This window comes from Daucus carota, chromosome 2 (assembly GCF_001625215.2).
Source record: "Daucus carota subsp. sativus chromosome 2, DH1 v3.0, whole genome shotgun sequence".
Classification (NCBI taxonomy): Eukaryota; Viridiplantae; Streptophyta; class Magnoliopsida; order Apiales; family Apiaceae; genus Daucus; species Daucus carota.
This window is the reverse complement of record NC_030382.2, coordinates 39,996,199-40,020,328: the sequence shown is the minus strand read 5'-3', so window position 1 is coordinate 40,020,328 and position 24,130 is coordinate 39,996,199. Positions and strand designations below refer to the sequence as shown.

General features: G+C 33.8%; 1 protein-coding gene and 1 pseudogene across 1 annotated transcript; one reads left to right on the top strand and one right to left on the bottom strand.

The window, feature by feature from the left end:
• The first annotated feature begins 1,086 nt into the window (after nucleotides 1-1,086).
• On the top strand, nucleotides 1,087-8,247 carry LOC108209034 (lysine--tRNA ligase-like; annotated as a pseudogene).
• A 5,507-nt stretch (nucleotides 8,248-13,754) lies between these two features.
• On the bottom strand, nucleotides 13,755-23,230 carry LOC108209035 (uncharacterized). Its single transcript, XM_017379728.2, has 5 exons — nucleotides 23,083-23,230; nucleotides 22,532-22,748; nucleotides 22,138-22,226; nucleotides 20,497-20,604; nucleotides 13,755-14,259 (listed from the first exon to the last, which is right to left on the bottom strand). Exons 2-5 carry the CDS (start codon nucleotides 22,710-22,712, stop codon nucleotides 14,044-14,046), a joined length of 594 nt encoding a protein of 197 aa, XP_017235217.1. The 5' UTR covers nucleotides 22,713-22,748; nucleotides 23,083-23,230; the 3' UTR covers nucleotides 13,755-14,043.
• Between the last annotated feature and the right edge of the window lie 900 nt (nucleotides 23,231-24,130).

Sequence of the window (24,130 nt, the reverse complement as noted above, 5' to 3'; positions counted from 1 at the left end):
CCGTGATCGCCGCCATGGCCTACCAAGCCGCTATCAGCCCTCCTGGCGGCGTCGCCGCGGTGGATGCAGTGACCAATTTATCCCCCTCCGCTCAAGACGCTGATTCCTACAAGCTCCAACCCGGAGCTTCTCTCCTAGCTTACTTCTACTACAACCTGAGCAACACGTTCTGGATTTTCAACACCATTTCGCTTCTGGGCGCTCTGAGTGTGATCTTGATATACATCAGCGGCTCCAACCGGCTGAAGCAGAGGATTGTGGTCTGGCCCATACGGCTGACCATGTGCATCAGCCTGTTGTCGATGACAGGAGCCTATGCGTGTGCGATTCTAGCCACCACGCCGAAAAATACTAATCTTTCCGATATTAATAATACGCGGAAAGGGATTGTTGTGGCGATAATAGTGTATGTGGCAATTGTGGTGCTTTTAATGCTCAGTCTTGTTTTACGCTTCATCCGGTACGTGGCGAGGGAGATTGCGAACAAGAATGTGTGTGGAGAGGCGGTGGTGGCAGATACTGACATTGCTTAGCAAAAATTAATATTATATTCATGGTTTCAATTTTTTCCTGTAGCTGCGCTCTGCTTTCGAGTCTGTTGATTTTTCATGTTTACCGTATTTTGATTTTATTTCTTGTGTATGAAAAATTTTAGAATATCCGAATTTTTCGATCAATAAAATTTCATCTTATTTGTGAAACCAACCATCAGCAGTTAGATAATAGTTCTTCAATTTTATTATATAGTTATTTTTTTTTGTTTTAATAAAAATAAATAATAAATAAACTCGATAAAATCTAAATATATTATCATAAATATTATAAGTCATAACCTTTCACTTGGTTGTGGTAATATTTAATTATAATAATGTGTAAAATTCTATAAACAATATTTTTATTGTTTGAACTTATATTTCGGATACCTATTTAATATTTATGATGAATTTAGTGACCATTTTAATATCGTTTTCATTTTCATAACCAACTTGATATATTAAATTCAGTGAACAACCAAATAATTAAACCAGTTAATAATTTCTCGGGCTTTAATCGCCCGCGGAACGAGTACATTAGGAAAAAAACACAGTAGTCATTAATTTAGTTACGAGGTGACAAACTACAGAGCAGTATGGATTTGGGCGAAACGTGAATCGCCAATTTAATGGGATACTCCGACTCCGAGACGGAAAAGTGGGATCAGACACAGACGGAACACATGTTTTATATTGTTAGAACGCAGCAGATATAGCTCCACAATTTTCTTTGCTCAACCAGAGCACAGCAACTAAACCCTAGCGGCTGGTGGCTTCAATTTCTGTCGTGCGTATTAATCTCTCCCTCCCTCCCTCCTCTCTCTCTCTCTCTCCCCCCCCTCTCTCCCCTTTTTCTCCGTCCCTCTCTCTCCTCTCCCCCTTCTACCTCCCTCCGTCTTTCTCTCTCCGCCTCTCCCCCTCACTGCTACCCGATCTGTATTTTCAGGAAGAGAGTTCCTGTTGCGGGAAGACGGAGATTAGGTTAATGGCTGCTGAATCGAGGTCGGTGAATGTTCATGTTCAGGATCCGGGGTTTGAAAATTTGAAAACAACTCAAGAAGATGTTGTAGCCCGTTTATCTGCGGCCAATTCGACTACTCAGCCAGAAGCTGTAGCTCCGAGCAAGAAGTAACACTCTAACCAACCTATTTTTTCATTCACTCAACTCCCATATTCTTAACATACCGCTCATGTGAATATTATTTTATTTAGCCTTTCTTATTTTTTGAATTTCATTATTTTCAGTGCTTTGAAGAAAGAAATCAAGAATAAGCAGAGAGAGCAGGAAAAGGCAAAAAAGGTCCCACCTACCTATTTGTTAGATTCTTTGATTAGTTTCTATTTGTTAGTTTAATTTAAATTTATAAGCTACAAACAAATTTCTTAATATCTCCAGAATGGCTTTGCTGGCTTATTTAGGATAGTCTCTGATTGCTTTTAATGTTGCTTCCTTTATCTAGGCTGCTGCGCTGCAAAGCTGTCTTGCGCGCAAGTCCTTGCCAGAAGATGACCAAGAAATTGATCCAACGGTTCGTGTTCTTATCGCATTGTTTCCTTGTATTTTGAATGCTTTTTTATGATTATTGTGGTGATGCTTTCTTATGATCATTCTTTAACTTGAGCACGAGCACAAGATATTTTCTGCATCCTAGCCGATGCTGTACCTTTCCGCATCAAACTTTGAATTATACCAAGTATCTCTTTTTGTTCCGATCAGTAGATCATATGTTTAAACGGGTCCCCTCTTTCTTGTCGCGGCAATATTTCGATAACCGGATCAAGGCACTCGAGGCTCTTACAAAAGCTGGAATAAGTCCTTATCCTCCAAATCCACAGGCTGTGATGCCTCTCCCAGAATATGTAGAGAAGTATTCTTACCTGAATTCCGGGCAACGTCTCGAGAATGTCACAGTATCTGTGGCATGTAAAAGTCGTGACTTCAATATTATATAGTTTGTTTTTTCTTCCTTCTTAGATTTCATATTCTTGCTGCAATTGGCAGGGCGTGTTATGAACAAAAGGCCATCATCCTCGAAGCTTTTTTTCTATGATTTGCATGACGACGGTGCCAAAGTCCAAGTAATGGCCGACGCAAGGTACCTAACGGAGCTTTTCCTTTTTTCCTTTTCTGCTGCCATGATCCTTGTTGCATCAAGAATGATGTTTTCGTTTGACATGAGCTCGAGCTTGTTAGTCTTTTATACCATCCTCTTTATGTTGTACTCTCTCACAGTTGTGATATAAGGGGTCACAACTATTTATGTTTTGACCTAGATCTGATATTCACTCTATTTATTATCTTTATTATACCATCCTTGAAGTTGATGGATTGGGTAGGGGAATAATGCATTTTCTGTTCTGATATGCGTAAACATTCATAACTACATATTTCTTTCTCCATCTCATTCTCTAACAATTTAAACACTTTCTCCTCAAACCCGAACATATCAAATTTGCTGCCCTTTTCCTGATATGCGTAAACATTCATAACTACATATTTCTTTCTCCATCTCATCCTCTAACAATTCAAACACTTTCTCCTTAAACCCGAACATATCAAATTTGCTGTCCCTAAATTTTCTTCACTCTTCATTGTGAAGAAGAATAGAAAGAGTAATGATTTTTTTTTAGTAAAAAATAGCAGGATTTCATCATGCCACAATATGCTCTGTCTGGGTACTATGCATCAGTTCTTACAGTTGGTACTTAATAATCAGCAAATCCCATTAGTAAAGTATGTTTGCGACATTGTATAGGATATCTGAATTGAGTGAAGATGAGTTTGCAAAGTTCCACGGTGGAGTGAAGCGCGGAGACATTGTTCAGGTTGTTGGGTATCCAGGTATGAGGTGTTTCTAGTTTGGTAATAAATATGGCCGTGCTAATTTTATGTGAAATATATACTTGTTATCTGAGGGATTCCAAAAAATTATTACAAGAAGATTAACTCGGGGCTTCTCATTCAGGAATGTGTTATAAAACAGTAACTTGCTATGTAGAGACAACATAGTTTACAGCACACTGCAGGAACATAGGGTTTTGCTGCACATTAATACTAAATGTTTGTTTGCGCCTGGAAATATTTATAATTGTCTGTTAAAAGTCTTTCCTGTCATGTACTTCATACCAGTCCTTATCTTAATGGTTATGAGATCTGATGGGGGTATGAATATGTTAAAATCCAAGGGATTTTCTTGAAATTTTCTAATTCCGATTTTCAGGTATAAGCAAAAGGGGAGAACTGAGTTTGTTCCCAAAATCCCTCACAGTGCTGTCTCATTGTCTGCATATGTTGCCACGCCAGAAACCTGCCACAAGTTTTGATACTGAAAGTGTGAAGGTAAGAACTATCTCTTGGCCGGCTCTCTGTTTTAATTTTTTCAATGAGAGCACTGTGAATGATTTTGGGAATATACTCAGCTCCCCACTTTGAAACCTGCCACAAGTTTGGATACTGAAAGTGTGAAGGTAAGATCTCTCTCTTGACCAGCTCACTGTTTTAATTTATTCAATAACTGTATAACTTATACTTTCGGTACAGAAAAATGATGCATGGGTCCCCGGAAGGGGCAGAAATCCTGATACTTATGTTTTGAAGGACCAGGTACGATAATAGTTCATACCTGTCTGTCGGTTGTCTTCCTTCATGCTCCTCTCTGCCATTTTTTAACTTTTGTCATCCATATGATAGGAAACTAGATGTCGTCTAAGGTGTCTGGATTTGATGGTAAACATGGAGGTGCGACACATATTCCAGACCCGCGCCAAGGTCATTTCTTATGTCAGACGGTTCCTTGAAAATCTAAATTTTCTTGAGGTATGTCGCTTGCCCGTTTCAATACCGTTTCTTTGATGGCCATCTTTTTCGCTGTTCTACCTTACATTGTTTGCTTTTCAAGTTTAATTTGTAAATTTTTCTGTTAAGGTCGAAACACCTATGATGCCCATGATCGCTGGAGGAGCAGCTGCACGTCCATTTGAGACTTATCACCATGACCTGCACATGAGGCTTTTTATGCGCATAGCGCGCACCTGAGCTTTATCTGAAGCAACTTGTTGTTGGAGGATTTAACCGTGTCTATTAAATTGGGAAACAGTTTAGAAATGAAGGAATCGACTTGACGCATAACCCCAAGTTCACTACATGTGAGTGCTATATAGCTCATGAGGACTACACTTACCTGATGGATATGAACAAATGTTGAGCGGTAAGTTGCAACATATGCATGCTTGCACGCTGTTTTGTCTACACTTGAATAGTTTTCATCGGATATATATATATTCTCTTGCTTCTTGGCCATATTGAACAGGAATGGTGAAGGAGCTGACAGGAGGTTATAAGATTGGATATCATGCAAATGGCTTCGAGAATGAAGCAATTGAAATTGACTTCACTCCCCCTTTCAGGTTTTGTAACCGATAAATCAAAGTGTTTGCTACTTGTTGAATTGAAGTGGGTACACTAAAGCATGCTAGTTTTAAACTTCTGCAGGAGGGTTGATATGATTGAAGACTTGGAGAAGATGGCTGGGCTCAACATTCCCAAAGACCTTGCTAGTGATGAAGCCAACAAATATTTAGCCGAGGCTTGCGCAAAGTTTGACATCAAATGCGCCCCTCCTCTAACGACTGCCCGTTTGTTGGATAAAGTAAATATTTCTGATATTTTTCCAATATAACCATATTTATACACTATAAACATATGCAAAAGTTGACCTGTATGTCTATACTGATGGGGATATATAACTTATAAGTATATGGGGTACGGACTGGAATAGTTTTTTTTTTTTTTTGCTTGATTGTAAATCATGTTAAAGTGACCTGGGGTTTTACTAAAATGAACTGCATGTAGGCATCCCAGTATACTGTTGTGCAATTTCAACGTCTCCTGTTCTTTATCAGTTGGAAATATTTTGTTGTCTTTGTCAGATAATTATATAACTGTCCATTAATCTTCTTTTTTGCAGCTTGTGGGTCACTCTCTGGAGGAGACTTGTGTGAACCCTGCTTTTATTATTGATCATCCTGAGATAATGAGTCCACTAGCGAAGTCGCATAGATCCAAGCCAGGCAAGACCGAACGGTTTGAATTATTTATCAACAAACGTGAAGTAAGTAATACCCCGTCTTTCCAAGATGCCATATCCCTATTGTTCCATAGAAATCCAATAACTTGGGATTCTGTGGTTTCTGAAATTACTTTACAGCTTTGCAATGCTTACACGGAGCTGAATGATCCCGTGGCTCAGCGACGTCGGTTTGCGGACCAGCTGAAGGTAATTACACATCAGCGCATGGAACTCATATGGTAGCTTCTTTTCATTACAAACTTACGGAATATCTGTTCTCACTCCCCCTTGATTTTTTTACCCTCAGGATCGTCAATCAGGTGATGATGAAGCGATGGCCTTGGATGAAACATTCTGCACGGCTCTTGAATATGCACTGCCCCCGACAGCTGGGTGGGGCATGGGAATCGATCGGCTTGCAATGTTGCTAACAGATTCACAGAATATCAAGGTAGTTTAAAAAAACAAAAAGAAACTAAGCTTTGTGTTACCCCTTTGTCTGACCTCCTAGTCTTTTGAATGTTTTGATGAACAGGATGTCATACTCTTCCCGGCCATGAGACCACAGGATGAGCCTGCAGTTAAATCAGTACAATGAAAATGGAACAAGTTGTCTTTCTCTTGCATCTGTTGTTACCTACTTGACAGACTAGAGCTTTGTCAATAATAATTTGAAATCTGACCGGTCTTTGCCAATTTATTAATGTACAGCTCCGTAGCTACTGAAGAAGCAAAATCATTGGCTCAAATGGACTCCGTGGAGGCTCTAACAGAGATTGGCTCCTGGTGTTATGTGTGATTGTGTCTGGTACACTCTTATTACTTATTAGTCTAGGCTATTCCTCACAATATAGTAGGTTGTTCCAGTACAACAGTTTTCACTTGGGAGTCTACTTTAGAAACATTATTTAAGTTGACCTTTATAAGTTTAGAGCAACTCCAAGGAGCTCTCTAAACAAGCTCCTAAGTCTAAATTTTAGGAGCAAATCAAAATCTAGTGCTCCAATGGGCTCCTAGATGCTCTTTAAAAATTTAGGAGCCTACTCTCCCCTTTCTTTTAAAGAGCATCTAAGAGCATGTCCAATGGTACTCTTAAATCACTCTTCAAAATATAATATAATATTTGGCTCCTAGTGAGTTAAGACATTGAAAAACATTTCAACTCCAATGCTCCTATTTATACTTGCTCCTTATTCATATTTTATTCATAAAAAAGAGAGAGAAAAGTAAAAAAAGAATATTGTTGGAGGTAAAGTTGGAGGGAAATCAATATTATATTCATGAAAAAGAAGTTAAGAGCTCTTACATGCTCTTTAAAACAAAGGAGAGATGGTGAGCTCTTAAATTTTTAAAGAGCTTCTAGGAGCCCATTGGAGCTCTAATTTTTGCTTTGCTCTTTAAATTTGAAGTTAAGAGCTCATTTAGAGAGCCCCTTGGAGATGCTCAGCTCTTAACTCAATATAATATTATTTTCTTTCCAATCTTCTCTCTCTTTTAGTTAACTTTTTCCTCCCATTTATATAAAATAAATATAGAATGTGAATTAGGAGCTAACTATAGAGAGTAGCATTGGAGTTCTCACGTTTTCCGATGTATTAACTTACTAAGAACCATATTTTATATTATTTTTTAAGGAATGATTTAGGAGGACCGTTGGAGATGCTCTTGAACAAATATGCAACAGAAAATGGACAAAAATGTGATTTTATTTTTTCCGTAAAGGCTTAAACTCTTTTTTCTTTTCTGTTGATCTTAATTTACATAATGAGTTTAGCCAATTTTCTTGGGCTGTTTTATCTATGCATGGTCGGACTTGTTGTTCATAGTTTAAAGGCTGTGACAGTAATGCTTTATTGTACATATAGATCACATTAAATCTTATAATTTCAGTGTGAATTTTTAGTTTTGTGTAACCTATGTATGCACCTATAAATACAAATATGTATTTGAAATTATTTTATTAAATGTTAGAATCTAATCAGCTTAAAAATTGGCCCCGATTAGTGGTCTTTGCAGTAAACAATGTTTTTTCGGACGTTAAGTGGTCAAGAGGTTAAGAGCCAGATGCTTTATTTGGGTGTAAATAAAGATGTTGCTTTTCACATAATAGTCTTTGGAACAAGAAGTAACCTAATAATGCAATCCAACCTAATTGCAGATTATATGAACAGCTGTGATGAAAGATTTAGAGAAAGAAGTGCAAGTAAACTAATGTAATAGGCAGCTAAGGATGTGAGTCAAGAGGGCTTTGAGATGGATAAAATATTGGATAGAGATCAGTTGTGAGTTAAGTGGTCAAGAGGATTTTGTTACAGGCTTGCTTGTAATTAGAATGATGTTGGTGCTCATCTTCCAATGTGAATGAAGTGATGAAGGCTTTATAATCAAGAAATTAACATGCCTTGATACAATTATTTTCACTAGACAAATAGGCTTCATATCATAGTTACCTGTATTTTAATTTATTAATACTGTTCAAATAGACCTGCACAATGTATGTAAGAAACCCAATAACAGTTAATATGTGATACGTGTCATTATGTCTCATAACCCTTATGAAGCACGAGCTCTTTTGTGTTTTCCGGGGAGGCCTGGATTGTTCTTTATTTTTTCCTAAAATATTTAAAACACAATATTTTATTTAAGATGTGTTTCCTTTTTCCTTTTTTTCGTTTCATGGAATTCATGGCACATATTTTCGTTTAAGTTTGAAAATCTTTTTGGTGTAAAATGCATCTTCCTTATCTAATAACTGCCCATGATTTAGGATGCAAGTGATGATGAAGATAGTGACGGGGTAGATGATGACGAGAGCTCCGTGGAGAAATATACTGAAATGGGAGTTGATGTCCCAAAATGCCAGCCAGATGGTGTTCAAGATGATATGATCGGAAAAACGGCTGAAGCAGAAGATGGATGGACAGTTGTTCCTTCTAGGCGGGGCAAAGGTAAAAGGAACTGACCTTATGTATCACAGATTTATCTTATGTTTTAATAATATATGATTGATTATTTGATTCCATAGTGATGAAAAATAAAATCTCGAGTGAGCATCTACTTGGTTATGACGCCTTCCTTTTACTATATTTGACTGCAACTTTCGAGCCAAACCAATTAAAAATTGAACAAAAGTAATATAATATGAGCTATGTAGCAAGTCATACTGCATCTATACTATTATATTCTTACATAATAATCGTAATGTTTATAATTTAATTTTGATATAATATTAATTCCATAAAAAAACATTATCTTCCTTATATTTATATTATATATAAATAAAATATAGAAGGATAATATAGTAGCCACCTTCCTTGTACAAGGGGACAGACAACCTTACGTCCATACCTACCCACAAGTCCACAACCTCAAGCCACAAGTTGCACGCCAATTATTTACAATGGGCTCTTAATAAAACAATGCAAAGCAATGAATTTAGGAAATAAAACAAAAGACCAAGTAGACCATGGCTTCAGTTTCATTATAAGAAAAACGGTTATTTTCGACCGTCAAATTCTGATCGAAAATAAATTTGAATATAAATTTCAATTTTATTTTTTACCGTTTACGGTCGAAAATAACCGCCGGTCGAAATTAATCTCAAACCACAATTTTCTCTTCTACTTGAATCAATGCATGGCAATTTCCCGGAAACCAGACGCACCATGCACTCTTTTAACTCACCAACTTGTCACTCCATTCCAAGCCGCCTTGACAAACAGCCTCCTATAAAATCAGCTGATCACTGCCCTATACTCAACATCCTTCATTCTATTCTCTACTCATCAATCGGAAAAAATCGTCAAGTCCAAGAACATGAGTTCTAAGCTACAAAGAATGCTGAGCATTGTCAAAAAGAAAGAGGAGAAGGGAGACAAAGATAACATCCTTGTAGGAGCCTCTGTCATCGCCGCCATGGCGTACCAAGCCGCTATCAGCCCTCCTGGCGGCATCGCTGCAATGGATGCACTTTCCGATATAGCCCCCGCCGCTGAAAGCCCTGATTCATACCAGCTCCAACCTGGAGTTTCTCTTCTAGCTTACTTCTTCTTCGGCCTGAGTAACACGTTTTGGATTTTCAATACCATTTCGCTTCTGGGTGCTCTGAGTGTAATCTTGATATACATCAGTGGCTCCAACCGGCTCAAGCAGAGGTTTGTGGTCTGGCCTGTACGGCTGACCATGTGCATCAGCCTGTTGTCGATGACAGGAGCCTATGCGTGTGCAATTCTAGCCACCACGCCCAGCAATGCTGATCCATTCAATGTTAATAATACGCGAAAATGGATTATTGTGGCCATAATAGTGTATGTGGCCATTGTGGTGCTTTTATTGCTAGCTCTTGTTTTACGGTTCATCAGCTTCATGGCGAGGGAGATTACCAACAAGAATGTGATCACGGTGGGGGCGGCGGCGGACACTGATATTGCTTAGCCGAAATTGATATATATGCATGCTTTCGTCCTTTTCCGGCAGCTGCGCTCTACTTTCGAGTATGTTAATCTTTCCTGTTTTCTGTTAAAAAAGAAAAAATTCTTTCCTGTTTCTTGTATTTTGATTTTTTATTCTTTGTGTGTGAAATTTTATTGTATTTTGATTTTTTATTCCTTGTGTATGAAATTTTTCAGAATACCCAAATTTCTCGGTCAATGGAAATTCCATCTTATTTGTGGAACCAACCATCAGCAGTTGAGATGATAGTTTTCAATTTTAAAATTCAAAAATATTTAACTAATTATAAAGTTAATTATCTCGTTGTTCACTAAAGTGAGCTTAATATATCAAGTTGATCACAGTATCAAGACGATCATTAAAATCACCATAAATATCAAACAATAACTCGAAATATGACTTCAAGCAATAAAAATGTTATTTATAGAGTTTTACACATTATTTTTAAATGTTATAACAATTATAAACTTATGACTTCTAATATTTATTATAATATATTTAAATTTTAACAAGTTTATTTATTATTTATTATTTATTATTTAATTATTTTCTTTATTTTAATTAAAAATAAATAATAAATAATGATAAAATACTTAAACATTATTTCCTAGAGTTAATGACATCTTGTACCCCTAACTTTGGTCCAAAAACAGTTTAGCACATAGATTTTGAACTTTGACATGTTGCAATCGATAGTTTACAATCTCTTGCAATGTGTAACCTCTTCTAACTTTTCCGTTAAAAAAAAAAAGAGTTAATGTTAAATGGCAGAGGGGTATGCTGGTAAATGCATGCATGGCAGAGTGTATTTAAATATTTAGTTATAATATTAATCATTAAAAAGATAAAATTATGTTGTGATAAAAAATTTAAATTTATAACTACTTTAACTGTTTGAGAGGTAACAGTGTGTATATTAGTTTCTAACTACTACTTTACCCCCTGTGACCCCTCAAAGTTTATGTGTTATAGTTTGAAATTATTTCTGAACACACACAACGATAAAAAATTAAAATAATTTTTAAAATATTATAAATTTAGATTTTTATCACAACATAATTTTACTTTTTAAATGATTAATATTATAACTAAATATTTAAGTATATATTATTTAAATACACTCTACCATGCATGCATTTACCGGCATAACCCTATGCCAACGTAAACTCTGTTTTTTAACGGAAAAGTGAGCAGAGGTTACATATTGCAAGAGATTGTAAACTATCGATTGCAACCTGTCAAAATTCAAAGTCTAAGTGCTAAATTGTTTTTGGGCCAAAGTTAGGGGGTATAAGGTGTCATTAACTGTATTTCCCAAACTTTCTTTTTTTTTTTTTTGGGAAATAGATTTTTTTATCTTTCAACTTATTATATTTTAAGAAACTTACCACCCAACTAATTTTTTTTTCTTTTTACTCACTAATGTTTGATTTTGATTTTTTTTGGCCACCAACTTAGGTTCGGATTTGATTACTAGCATTATGATAATTGTTTTTTGTCACTAAACGTAACTTATTGCGTCTTTAGAAACTAACTACTCAGCTATAATTTTTTTTTTATTTTACTTAGGGTCTGTTTGGGAGTGCTGTTAAAAATTGCTGTGCTGTCAGAAAAAGTGCTGGTAAAATAAGTGCTGTTGTAGAAATCAGATAACTGTTTGGTAATTTTTTGATATTTACTTATTTTGAATTTTAATATTAAAAAAATAATGATTTTGGTGAGGTTTTATAATGAAATCTATAACAGCATTCTGCAAAAGCTGAAAAACAGCTTTTTCTAAAAGCATGGGAGGACCTGCTTTTTCTAACAGCAGCTTTTCAGCTAAAAACTGCTGTTCGGGAAAGCTGCTTTTAGATTTACCAAACAGTTTTTCACCTGCTTTCCAGCAAAAAGCTGCTGTTGCTGTCTGCAACAGCAACCCCAAACAGTACCTTACTAATGTTTGGCCCGGTTTTTTTTTGTCACTGAAGTTAGGTTCGGATTTAATTATTAGCATTACATTTTCCGTGTAGTATTATTAAAATATAGCGGTAGTCTGTAATATTTTGATGATTTGTAATATGTTTGTATCTTTATACATATCTTTATTTACATTACTTTTTATCTCTTCAAGATCGTTTACCTTGGTTGATAAGAATTTTACACGCATTTTATGCCTTTTAAAAGATGTAGTATCAGTTAAAAACCATAATGAAAGTCGACCCCCTATTTCTCCCATTTTTCTCCTCACCCGCCGCCTCCCCCTCTACCTTCATACCCTCAATTTAAATAACTACTGTCATCGCAAGAGACGTTATTCTCCTCTCTCTTGTTTTTTCTTTCAATAATTTTCAATAATCTTCATCTTTTAGGTGAGATTTTTGATTCGCGCATCCATCTTTTTGGGTGTTTTATGTCTCTCTTTTTGAAGTGGTTTGTGTCTCTCCTTTTGGAGTGGTTGGTGTGTTTTAATATGTTTTGGTGTGTTCAATTTTGTTAATTTTGGTCCATTGATAATGATTCAATTGGTGTATCGGGAGATCTGGGAAGCTAGCTTTGAATCTGAAACAGTGGTGATTATCGCAAAAACTCACAAAAAAATTACAAAAATAAGTTATGAAACTACGTTTTATAAGAGTCTTAAAATACGTGCTAAGCAGCACAAAAAACTATAAACTAATGGGAGGGAAGGAAGGAGTAATAACATAAAATGATGCATTATAGAGAACAATTATCGACAATTAAGTTTTCCTCTCTATTTATTTATCTTAAAAATTGTAATAAGATAAAGTTATGAAAATTGGGTCCTGGTCCACAGCCATCGATGGTTGTGGACTGGTTAATTGGCCCACGGTTTTCTGGCTGTTGGAAGCATATCCAGCGGCCAGGATTATAACAAATTTTTAACACGTCTAGCGGTTTTTAACAGCTAGACGGGGAAAATATGTCTAGCGCGCTAGACACATTTTAACCGCTAGACGTGTTAAAAAAAATGTTATAATCCTGGCCGCTGGATATGCATCCAACAGCCACAAAACCATATGTTATTTAACATGTCCCTGGCAATCACATGCCAGGGACCAGTACCCATGAAAATTTATAAAGATAGATTTAAGAGAGATCTTAAACTGAGCTAATCGATTGAAACTTTAATAGCGAAAGATGATGCATCATATCACTTAATTACACTTTATCTTATGCGGGTGGTGAATTGTTTGAAGTCATTGATTTCAAATTCATGATTTATTGAATTTTTAGAATTCTAATAACGATTTTTCCTGATTTTAATTTTTCATCAGCTTATTTTATATTATTATTGCTATATATAAAGATATTAGCATACGACACATCATCAAAATATTACATACTATCATTATGTATGAATGATGCTACAAAAAATCATCATAATGCTAGTTTTCAAATCTGTACCTAAGTTGGTGGCTAAAAAAAAATCCAAATCTAACAGTAGTGGATAAAAAGGAAAAAAAATTAGTTGGGTGGTAATTTTCTAAAAACACCAAGTTGAGTGGCAAAAAAATCTATTTTCCCTCTTTTTTTTTGTAAAAAGCAGGATTTTATTGGCACTTCAAATCCTTATCACTGCAACCTCTCAACTCAATAGGAACAGACAGATCGAATACTCGATCTGGGTATTCAAAAATCTATTAAGAACTTACTCTAACATTTTAAATAATAAATTAACACAGTAAATAAAAATATATATCCAAATACATTTTTCTTCATATTAATATTAAATATTACAATACATATGCTAAAATAACAAAATTATTAGTCACCCAGTCCTAAGCTAGTATATTTAAAATAACGAATTCTCCTCGGCATCATAAATATAACCTAGACGAGTCTCGGTCAAAACTTGACTGCCCAGTTATGGATACATTTCATTCAATATGCCAGCAAAAACAAAAAACTTTTCACACATAAACAAGAATCACCAACAAGAAAAGGGGAGTAATAATATTTTTGTGATGTTTCTTCATAATCTCTAGTCAGTTCCTTTTACCTTTGCTCCGCCTAGAAGGAACAACTGTCCATCCATCTTCTGCTTCAGCCGTTTTTCCGATCAATGGCTCATCAACCACCATCATATCATTTTGAACACCATCTGGCTGGGATTTTGGGACATCAACTCCCATTTCAGTATGTCTCTCCACGGAGCTCCCATCATAATCTATCCCGTCACTATCTTCATCATCACTTGCATCCTAAATCATGGGCAGTTATTAGATAACGAAGATGCATTTTACACCAAAAAGATTTTCAAACTTAAATGAAAATAAGTGCCATGAATTCCATGAAACAAAAAAGGAAAAAAAAACACATCTTAGATAAAATATTGTGTTTTAAATTAAGAGAAAAAAAAAAAAGAACAATCCAGGCTTCCTGGAAAAGCAAAAGAACTTGTGCTTCATAAGGGTTACGACATATAATGACACGTATTACATATTAACTGTTGTTGGGTTTCTTACATACATTGTGCAGCCGTGCAGGTCATATTTGAACAGTATAAATGATTTAATGATTCAAATACAGGTAATTACAATATGAAGCCTATTTGTCTAAAGAAAATAAATGCATCAAGGCATATTAATTTTTTAATGTCTTAAAGCCTTCAATTCATTCACATTGGAGGATAAGCACCGACATCATTCTATTACAAGCAAGCCTGTAACAAATTTACATACAAGACAAGGACAAATCACACCTCTGTCATTTCAAACACAACTGATCTTGATCCAATATTTTATCCATCTCAAAGCCCTCTTTACTCACATCCTTCCTTGCCAAAATCTTAGCTGCCTATTACATTAGTTTACTTGCACTTCTTTCTCTAAATCTTTCATCACAGTTCATATAATCTGCAATTAGGTTGGGCTATTGCATTATTAGGTTTCCAAAGACTATTACGTGAAAAGCAACATCTTTAGTTACACCAAAATAAAGCATTTGGACATGCACACCCACCGTCGATGACCCATTTATCAGCTTTTAATTCTCGTCTTTTCCACTATCTAAAATCGCCTCCAAATACCGTCTCCCTCTCTCGCACACAGTAGCACATATTATGCCCAATTTAGACATTCAAATCTATTCACTCTTCTCTGTTTCATCTGTGTTTCCAACCACGATGAAGAACAAACTTCTACTCTGTTTTCGACCACTCATGACCCTCCCCCCAGGGATTCTAATTTGTTGCTACTATCGAATCATAAAAACACCGAGAGTTCCATGTTGAAATCGGACCAAGAGGGTTCTTCCCGCAACTTGTGCAGTGACTTGAAATCTGTTTTAGTCGAAGCGCCACTTCACCAGCAGGCAAGACGAAAGATTGTGCACGGCCAAACCACTGGATTTCAATCACAGAATGTTTTCTACTTCAGAGTATCCACAAGACTCGGTTAATGACTCCCACGGTTGCCTACGGGAGAGATAGGGTAGCGCTGGTGGTCGAAGAGGATGACGGTGATGGCGGCTGTTCCGGGATCAGAATGAGATCCGTGTGTCGGTTTCAGAAAGGAAGCATTAATTGTGGCTTAATTGAGAGCGTTAATTGTGCCTTAATTGTGGGCGTTTTTTGTGCCTTAATTGAAGGTGTTAATGTTTTGTTAATTGTGCGTTAATTGAAGGCTTAATTGTCTCATTAATGAGTTATCATGTTTGTGGAATATTTTGACCACAATTAAGTGCCAATTTATTGACGTGTTTTTGTTTTTAATTAATTACCTTTTAATGCGTGGTGTGTTTTGAATTGTTTCCCTACTAATTTATCTTTAGTGTTCACTAAATATTTTCATTTAATGTCTACAACCATCTTGCAGGTTCAACGTTAAATACTGCACTCTACGGAATTTTGGAGGTAGCAGATGGGAAAGGGACATATCACATAAGTGTACAAGTCATTGTAGCTTGGATACGAGTTTTTTCTTGTAATTTCTTTGTAAAGGATGTATTTTTGCTTTGTAGGGTACTCTTTTTCCCCTTAAGTTTTTTTCCCATAGGGTTTTTACTCTTGCGGGGTTTTAACGAGGCCCAATTGGTGGGTTTTCTTTTCAAACATTAAAGGCCCTATCGTCTAAACCATAGTTACATAGGACTGGGTTCGATTCGAAACGGGGAACGAAATCGGGTACGTGGAACATTAGTTTTAGTGAATCTGGTACGATGGAACGTATAGGTACGATGGAACGTATGGGTACGATTGGTCCTTTTAAAAAGAATTCTATAATCATATATATAAATTCCATTATAATATACAATTTTAGTTGATAATTTATACATTTATAATTTTTTATAAAGAAAAAGATATTGAATAACAAATAAAAGTACACATTTATTGATAAAATAAATTACTTATCATATGACATAGACATGGATCTATTGTTCAAAACAAGAATGAAGTGTGTTCTTGCGGGTCGTCACTTCCGGCGATCTGGGTCGCGACCCTGAACGTTTCCGTTCGCGTTTCCGACCGTATCGGGTACGAACGATCTAGATCGCGGTTCGTGGCAGCGTACCCGTTTCCTTGTATCTATGGTCTAAACGTCCGGGAGTACCTGCTTACTCTTCGGTTAGATGGTATATTTTTGTGGATGAAAGAAACTCTGTTCCGTTGGACATTGTGTTTTCGATACTTAGTATCAATGGAAATATATTTTTCTTTTCAAAAAAAAATAAATAAATAAAGCATTTGGCTCTTAACCTCTCGACCACTTAATGTCCGGAAAAAACATTGTTTACTGCAAAGAAGACTAATTGGGGCCAATTCTATGCTGATTAGATTCTAACATTTAATAGAATAGTTTCAAATATATATCTATATTTGTAGGGAACATTTACACAACACACTGTGTCCCAGCCGTTGGATCGACGATCCAACGGCTGGGACAAAAGGAAAACTTTTTAAGTATCCGCGGTAAATAACCGCGGACACTAGATCTTTCCGCGTGTTCCGCGGACACACAGGGCTATCCGCGGTTAATAACAGCGGACAACACAGAAACCCTAGGTCTCTCCTCAAAAATATAAATTATACTCTCCTTTTTAAATTTATGGATTTAGGTGATTATTATGATTAATGATTAAACTAATTTTGTTTTGAATAAATAACAATTAACTTTATTTTATATTATATGTTTATAATTCTTTGTTTATATATTTTTAATAGTTAGTAGATTATTATTAAAATTATCATTATTACCTATACATTCTCATGTTAGTATTTTATTATAAATTTAATTATTTTTTTTAATTATTTTTTTTAAGTTTTTTTTATTGATTGACTAATTTTTTTTGTGAATAGTTAATATATAATTTTTATTCTTGTCACATATTATATATTATAAGTATTATTTATTTTTTGTGTTATATAAAACATATTTAAATTTAATTTATTTAACAAAAATATAAAATGCTACTTAGACAATGTATATTTTTTAGACATTTTTCTTGTTTTAAGTTTTAAATTAATTTAAAAGAGAATAATATTTATGTGGTATATATACCCCATAAAAGAGAATAATATTTATATACTTTACAAAGAATAATATTTATATGTTATATATACCACATAAAAGAGAATAATATTTATTATTATATTCTCTTTAAGTACATAAATATCACCCTAACCACGAAGTCCTTTACAAAATTACACAGCCTTGTTTAAGTAAAAGAGAGAAACAATATAAACAGCAAACCATGCAGCTAGAAAGCAAGAAGGATCGAGAAAATACAAAAATATTTAGCATAAACGTCTAAAAACATACATTGTCGAAATAGCATTTTATATTTTTGTTAAATAAATTAAATTTAAATATATTTTATATAACACAAAAAATAAATAATACTTATAATATATAATATGTGACAAGAATAAAAATTATATATTAACTATTCACAAAAAAAATTGATTGAAATCAATAAAAAAACTTAAAAAAATAACAATTAAATTTATAATAAAATACTAATATTAGAATGTATAGGTAATAATGATAATTTTAATAATAATCTACTAACTATTAAAAATATATAAACAAAGAATTCTAAACATATAATATAAAATAAAGTTAATTGTTATTTATTCAAAACAAAATTAGTTTAATCATAATAATCATCTAAATCCATAAATTTAAAAAGGAGAGTATAATTTATTTTTTTGAGAAGGAGAGACCTAGGGTTTCTGTGTTGTCCACTATTATTAACCGCGGATAGTCCTGTGAAAGATCTAGTGTCAGCGGTTATTTACCGCGGATACTTAAAAAGTTTTCCTTTTGTCTCAGCTGTTGGATCGTCGATCCAACGGCTGGGACACAGTGTGTTGTATAAATGTTCCCTGACAATCACTTGTCAGGGAACAGGACCCTTGTATATATAGGTGCATACATAGGTTACACAAGATTAAAACTTCACAATGTATTTATGCCATTGAAGGAAATGTGTTGCTGTCATCCTGGCAGTTCAGAGTGACCAAGGCACATTCATAACAAACTGACAAAACTAATAGCCTAATACATACTGACCACATATGTACAAAAGACAAAACAGAAAAATATTATCAGTTAGGTATAGTATCAATGGAAGTCTCCAGCAAACATTCAAAGTTAAGCAACTGAAGTATTATAAATAAACAATAAACAAGTATAATAATACTGGTACATATAAACAAATATAACTTAACAGGTATATCCAGAATTTTCATTTCATAAAAATTCCATTAGATGGGATTAGATGATTCAGTATTTTATAAGTAATTTTTTTTATCGAATGACCACATATACTCCTGGCGAATGGGTATAGGACAATAAATATAGAATCTTGAAATTGGGATAGGTTATACGTTATGACCAGATATTACTATTATTCGCATATTGTCAGGATTAACGGCCTGTCTTAGTTGCAGTACTTACTAATAGTAGTTGTCAGGATTAGTAATTAGCACAATAGTACACTTTAGTAAGGGTAGTTGTGTCATTTCAGTACTAGAAGTTAGTTATAGTTGAGGTTTGCCTATAAATACTTGATAAGCTTTGTATTTCCAGTTATGATGAATATGAAAATGGAACTTGTTCCACAATTCTCTCTCTCTTCTCTCTAGGGTTTCTCTCTCTCTAGAAATCTATCTTGTTCTTCAAGTTTCTCTTCTCATCTAACTCTGATCTCTCTGAACTCTGCTTCTCATCTCTATTTCTGCCAATTTCTTTAATTCTCTATTATCAAGCTGTTACCTTACTCATAAACTCAGAAAACACCAAATATAGCAACAAAACTAGGTCAGAACTCATCAGTTCCTGACACATATGCAGTTTGCAAGTTGGGTATAGTAGGCATGCTTCTAAAACAATCCATATTTAACCCCTCAAATAGTTAATTTGTGAGACGACATCATAGGTTCTGAATATCCATGTTATGACAGATGGTTCAGGAAACTAGAAACACGAGGATCCTTCAAGTTCATAGACTTTGCTCAAGTTTAGTCTAGGAACCAGCCAATTCTACTTATTTTGAGCCAGATTTTTCTATGATAGTGTATGTTCACCTTTATTAATCATCGATAATTTCTAGTATAAGATTTAATGTGATCTATATGTACAATTAAGCATTACTGTCACAGCCTTTAAACTATGTACAACAAAGTCCGAACATGCATAGATAAAACAGCCCAAGAAAATTGACCGAACTCATTATGTAAATTGAGGTCAACCGAAAAGAAAAACGAGTTAAGCCTTTACGGAAAAAATAAAATCACATTTGTCCACTTTCTGTAGCATATTTGTTCAAGCACTAAACTTATCATAAGGTCAACTTAAATAATGTTTCTAAAGTAGACTTCAAGTGAAAACCGTTGTACTGGAACAACCTACTATATTTTGAGGAATAGCCTAGACTAAGAAGTAATAAGCACTAGCTAGTATTGTGTCTATGAGTAGCAGTATAAGCCATTAAGGATCCTTTCAGAGTTATAAGTCATTTGTAATATTTCAGTATGATTTACGATTGAATATCAGAATGGAACTTGTTGCACCACTCTTTTTTCTCCCTCTAATCTCTCTCTCCCTATAACTAACTTTTTCTCCAAGCTTCTATCTCTCATCTCTCTCTTCTCTGACTATCTTATTGCACTACTTCTCTTCTAATCTCTTTCAATTTACTGTTACCTTCACATTTTTGCACTTATAAACATAAAAAACATAAAACCACACATATATACAAAACTGCAAAACACGAATCCTGACTTATATCAAGTATTCAAACTTGCTAAAATGTAAAATATTCATAATTATCACAAGCAAAGAATATGCGAATAAAGACGCAAGATAATTAATGACAAATAAATATCAGGGAAAACATACATAAAACAAGGCAACACATTGGAGGTGTAAATATTTGACTGAGATAGTTTATTACAACAAAACAAATTATGATATTATGAAGAGTTCTGCAATTACCTGTTTAATATGTGGAACAGAAACTCTAGGAGCGTCCTTCAGTCTTTCGATAGACATAAAATTACCTTCCAAACATTCTTCATGCATTATCATTAATTTTTCAGATATCTGGTCAAAATAATTGAAGGGATTCATTCAAACGAAAAAGTACGGGAAAGTGCACAAAAATTGCAACATGTACAGTTTCTATGATTTTAAATGACCACGAACACATGCCCGGTTATGCGATATATTGACTTTAGTGGAAATTATATTTGTATATATATTAGTGATGCATGTCATTAATTCGTAAAATACAATTCAAAGATATTTTTATTTCAGAATTTTAGTTACAATTATAATTCGTATCAAGTACCACTGTTTTAATGAACATACCAAATTCAAATTTATATGTATATTTATTATTTTGTTTGATCAACACAGAATTACAAGATGTAAAATAAAATAATATTGAATATTTATTTAAAAATAATTATATTATTCATCAACTACGAAAATCTTAAATACATTGAGATGAATTTGTGTAAATGGTATTGAGGAAGAATAAAAGAAGAGAAATGATGAAAAAAGAGGGAGAATTAGTGGAAGGGGAACGAAAAGTATATAGTTTAAGTGTTTGGATAATGAAATTCAATGAGAAGATGACAATAATCATGGTGATGTCAGTATTTAATAAAAACATATAACACATAAGTTATGATGACATGAGCTGTATTTCGTCTTAGTTATAGGTATGATGTATAAAATGGTTTACAGTTTTGATCAAGGTAATAATATAATGGACCCTGAGGTATGTTAAGTTGTAAACTTTGAATTCTGAAAATTGATTTCAGCAAAAGGAACCATGAACAACTGGACCTTGATTTATTTAAAAGTGAGGCAGCTACTTGCAGGCACACTTCTTTTTAACACAATTGATCTAATCCACTTGGAGCTAAGTAACTCATTTGATGTAGAAAATTGAAAACAAACTGGCATATATAATTGTCAGTTTGTCTATAATACATACTTCAAAGTTGTTAAAACCAAGATACCCATTTAGGTATGAAACTTTACAAACTGACATAATTTAGCCTCTTAGGGTCCATAGTGGATTATAAGCATTTACCAATCAAACATATACAGAAGAATTAGTATTATGGTATCTAATCACTTCATTCTGGTAAAACATAAAACACAACATCATCCCTCTTAAATAGTAGTATCCTCACCATATAGAGAAGAATAAGCAATATCATGAGTATATGATCTGAAAAAAATTGTCAACATTGTATGTTGCAACAAAAAATTTCTGGAAATAAACTGTTGAAATCCCTTACAGACTCCTAACAAAGTAGAAGAAAATTCAAACTGCGAGAACAAAAGCAAAACTTACAGAGAGTAAAATAATTAACCTACCTCACTGCCTCACTTTTTAATGCAAACTTTGGTATGGGTGCAGTGAAACAAGCAGATAAATTTGTTCTACAGTGAATCTAGTTCTCTTTCCTGTATAATAAAGCTTCTGTTGGGAAAGTTCTCGGATCAACACAGCAAAGCCAAAGACTAAGTGCTCACTAGATTACTGTAAACTGTAAATCGTAGTATTCTATTAAACCTGCGGCAACAAAATAATTATAGACATAATGAAAGAGGAAGTACCTCCTCGATGCTGCCATCGTCGAGTTCAGTGTTAAGAGAAAGCATAAAGTCATCAAGCATGTTCTCCAACTCATCAATATAAATAGGCCCTACCCATTAAAAAAAACACAATTGAAAGCAGAAGTAATCATGAGATGATTAGTTATACACGATGCAAACGAAACAAAAAAGAACACCAAGTTCCATATCTTGTACTACAACAGGTAGATCTCAACCTAGACATATTCAAGCTTCTAGAGAAAGTAAAAACGCACTTAATACTTCAACTGTGCAAAACAGTATAACAATTTGCTTTATGAAGTCAGTAGAAGTAAGCAGGACTACACTCGTAAACCCATATATCAATCACTGACATTTATATAACATAAATATCTATAAGTGATTATGAATAGACCTTTTGACTGAGTGAACCATGTGAACAGATCAACAGGTAACTGTTGGGATTTCCTGCGAGAATCTGGACCACCAAACTCATTTTCGACAGCAACTTGAAGAGAAGACCATTGTGAGAGTAACAACTGTATCCCTTCTTGTAGTTTAAATGAAGCCTCTTCTGATAACTGATGGCGCTCCATTACCAGTTTAGCTTCAAAACCCAAGTCTAGCACAATCTGCAATCAAAACCCCATTATACTTTTAAAAAATCATCTAATTCAGAATCTCATCATTTAGCATCTGTATCCCTCATTAATCGATTAAAAGACAACAAACAACAAAAACCATTAAAATCAATATGTGTAATATGCAAAAAATATATAAACAAAAACTCAAAGAGGACTTTTATCAAACACCTTGTGTGCATAATCAGGAAGTAGCTACTCTTTCCTAGATACTGTAGTATATAAAAACCAAACAATTGAACGAACAGGACACTGGATAATTCAAAAGGAAAAGATTATTGAACCAACATAGTACGCAGACAAAATATATGAGTTTGGAGAATACCTTGGTTCTGACAAGTGAGATGAGAGTCGGGGCACAAACCTCTCACCTCTGTGTCTTAAACTGCGACCTAATCCTTACAAGGGTTTCTGCTGCGTATAGATTTTGACAATGATGCCTTTAAATTTTATTTAACTTGATGATTATTTATATTTATATTTATTATTGCCTGCTAAATCCGTTTTTTTAATAATTTGTTATTTATTTACATGTTCTAGAGATATTAGATTAATTAAAAAAAATACCACTAATTACTAATAAATATTTTATCAATTTATTAATTATAATCTCATTTGTTTACAAATTACCGATTTATCGAAAAGGTTTTTAATAAATTTTGAATTGATAATTCAATCGATTAGTTGTGATTTTTGATTTCTACAATTCATTTGTTTTAATGATATGTCAAAGTCCAAACAAATTTATTGTACAAGTCAAATAAAAAAACTAATAAAATATATAAAAAACATTGTATTTTATCAATTTCATTTTTTATATAGTATTTTTATTCGAAATATAAGATCGAAAAATATTATTGTATTGTGACCGTTAATATGTTATCAAATACATTTGAGTTCATCCAAATTTTTTTATGCTTAGAAAGTATTAGTTGTTTAATTGAAATTTTCCTGTCGCTTCCACTTTTTCTTTTTAAGACAATAATTTACGTTATGAACTTTTAGGTAGAAGGTCTTTTTCAATGATATCATCATAAATTTTTTAATTCTATCTATAATAAAATTTTATATATAATACTATTATGTTAAATAAAATATAATAAATTTGATTTTAAACTGTAGAACAAATTATATATTTTAAATTTTTTATGAAAAAATACCAGAAATAGGCTCTCAAATTATATAAATCGAAGTCAAAATGAGTAAAATATAAATGGTCAAAATTCAATTATAAATTTTGAATATATCTTATTTACTTTAATTACGTAGATGGTAGTCTATTACATGCGGAGAATCAAATATAAAAAAAATAAAAAAAAAATGACCAATTGTATATAGTGTATTGGTAATATCATAAAGGATATCCTTTTAAT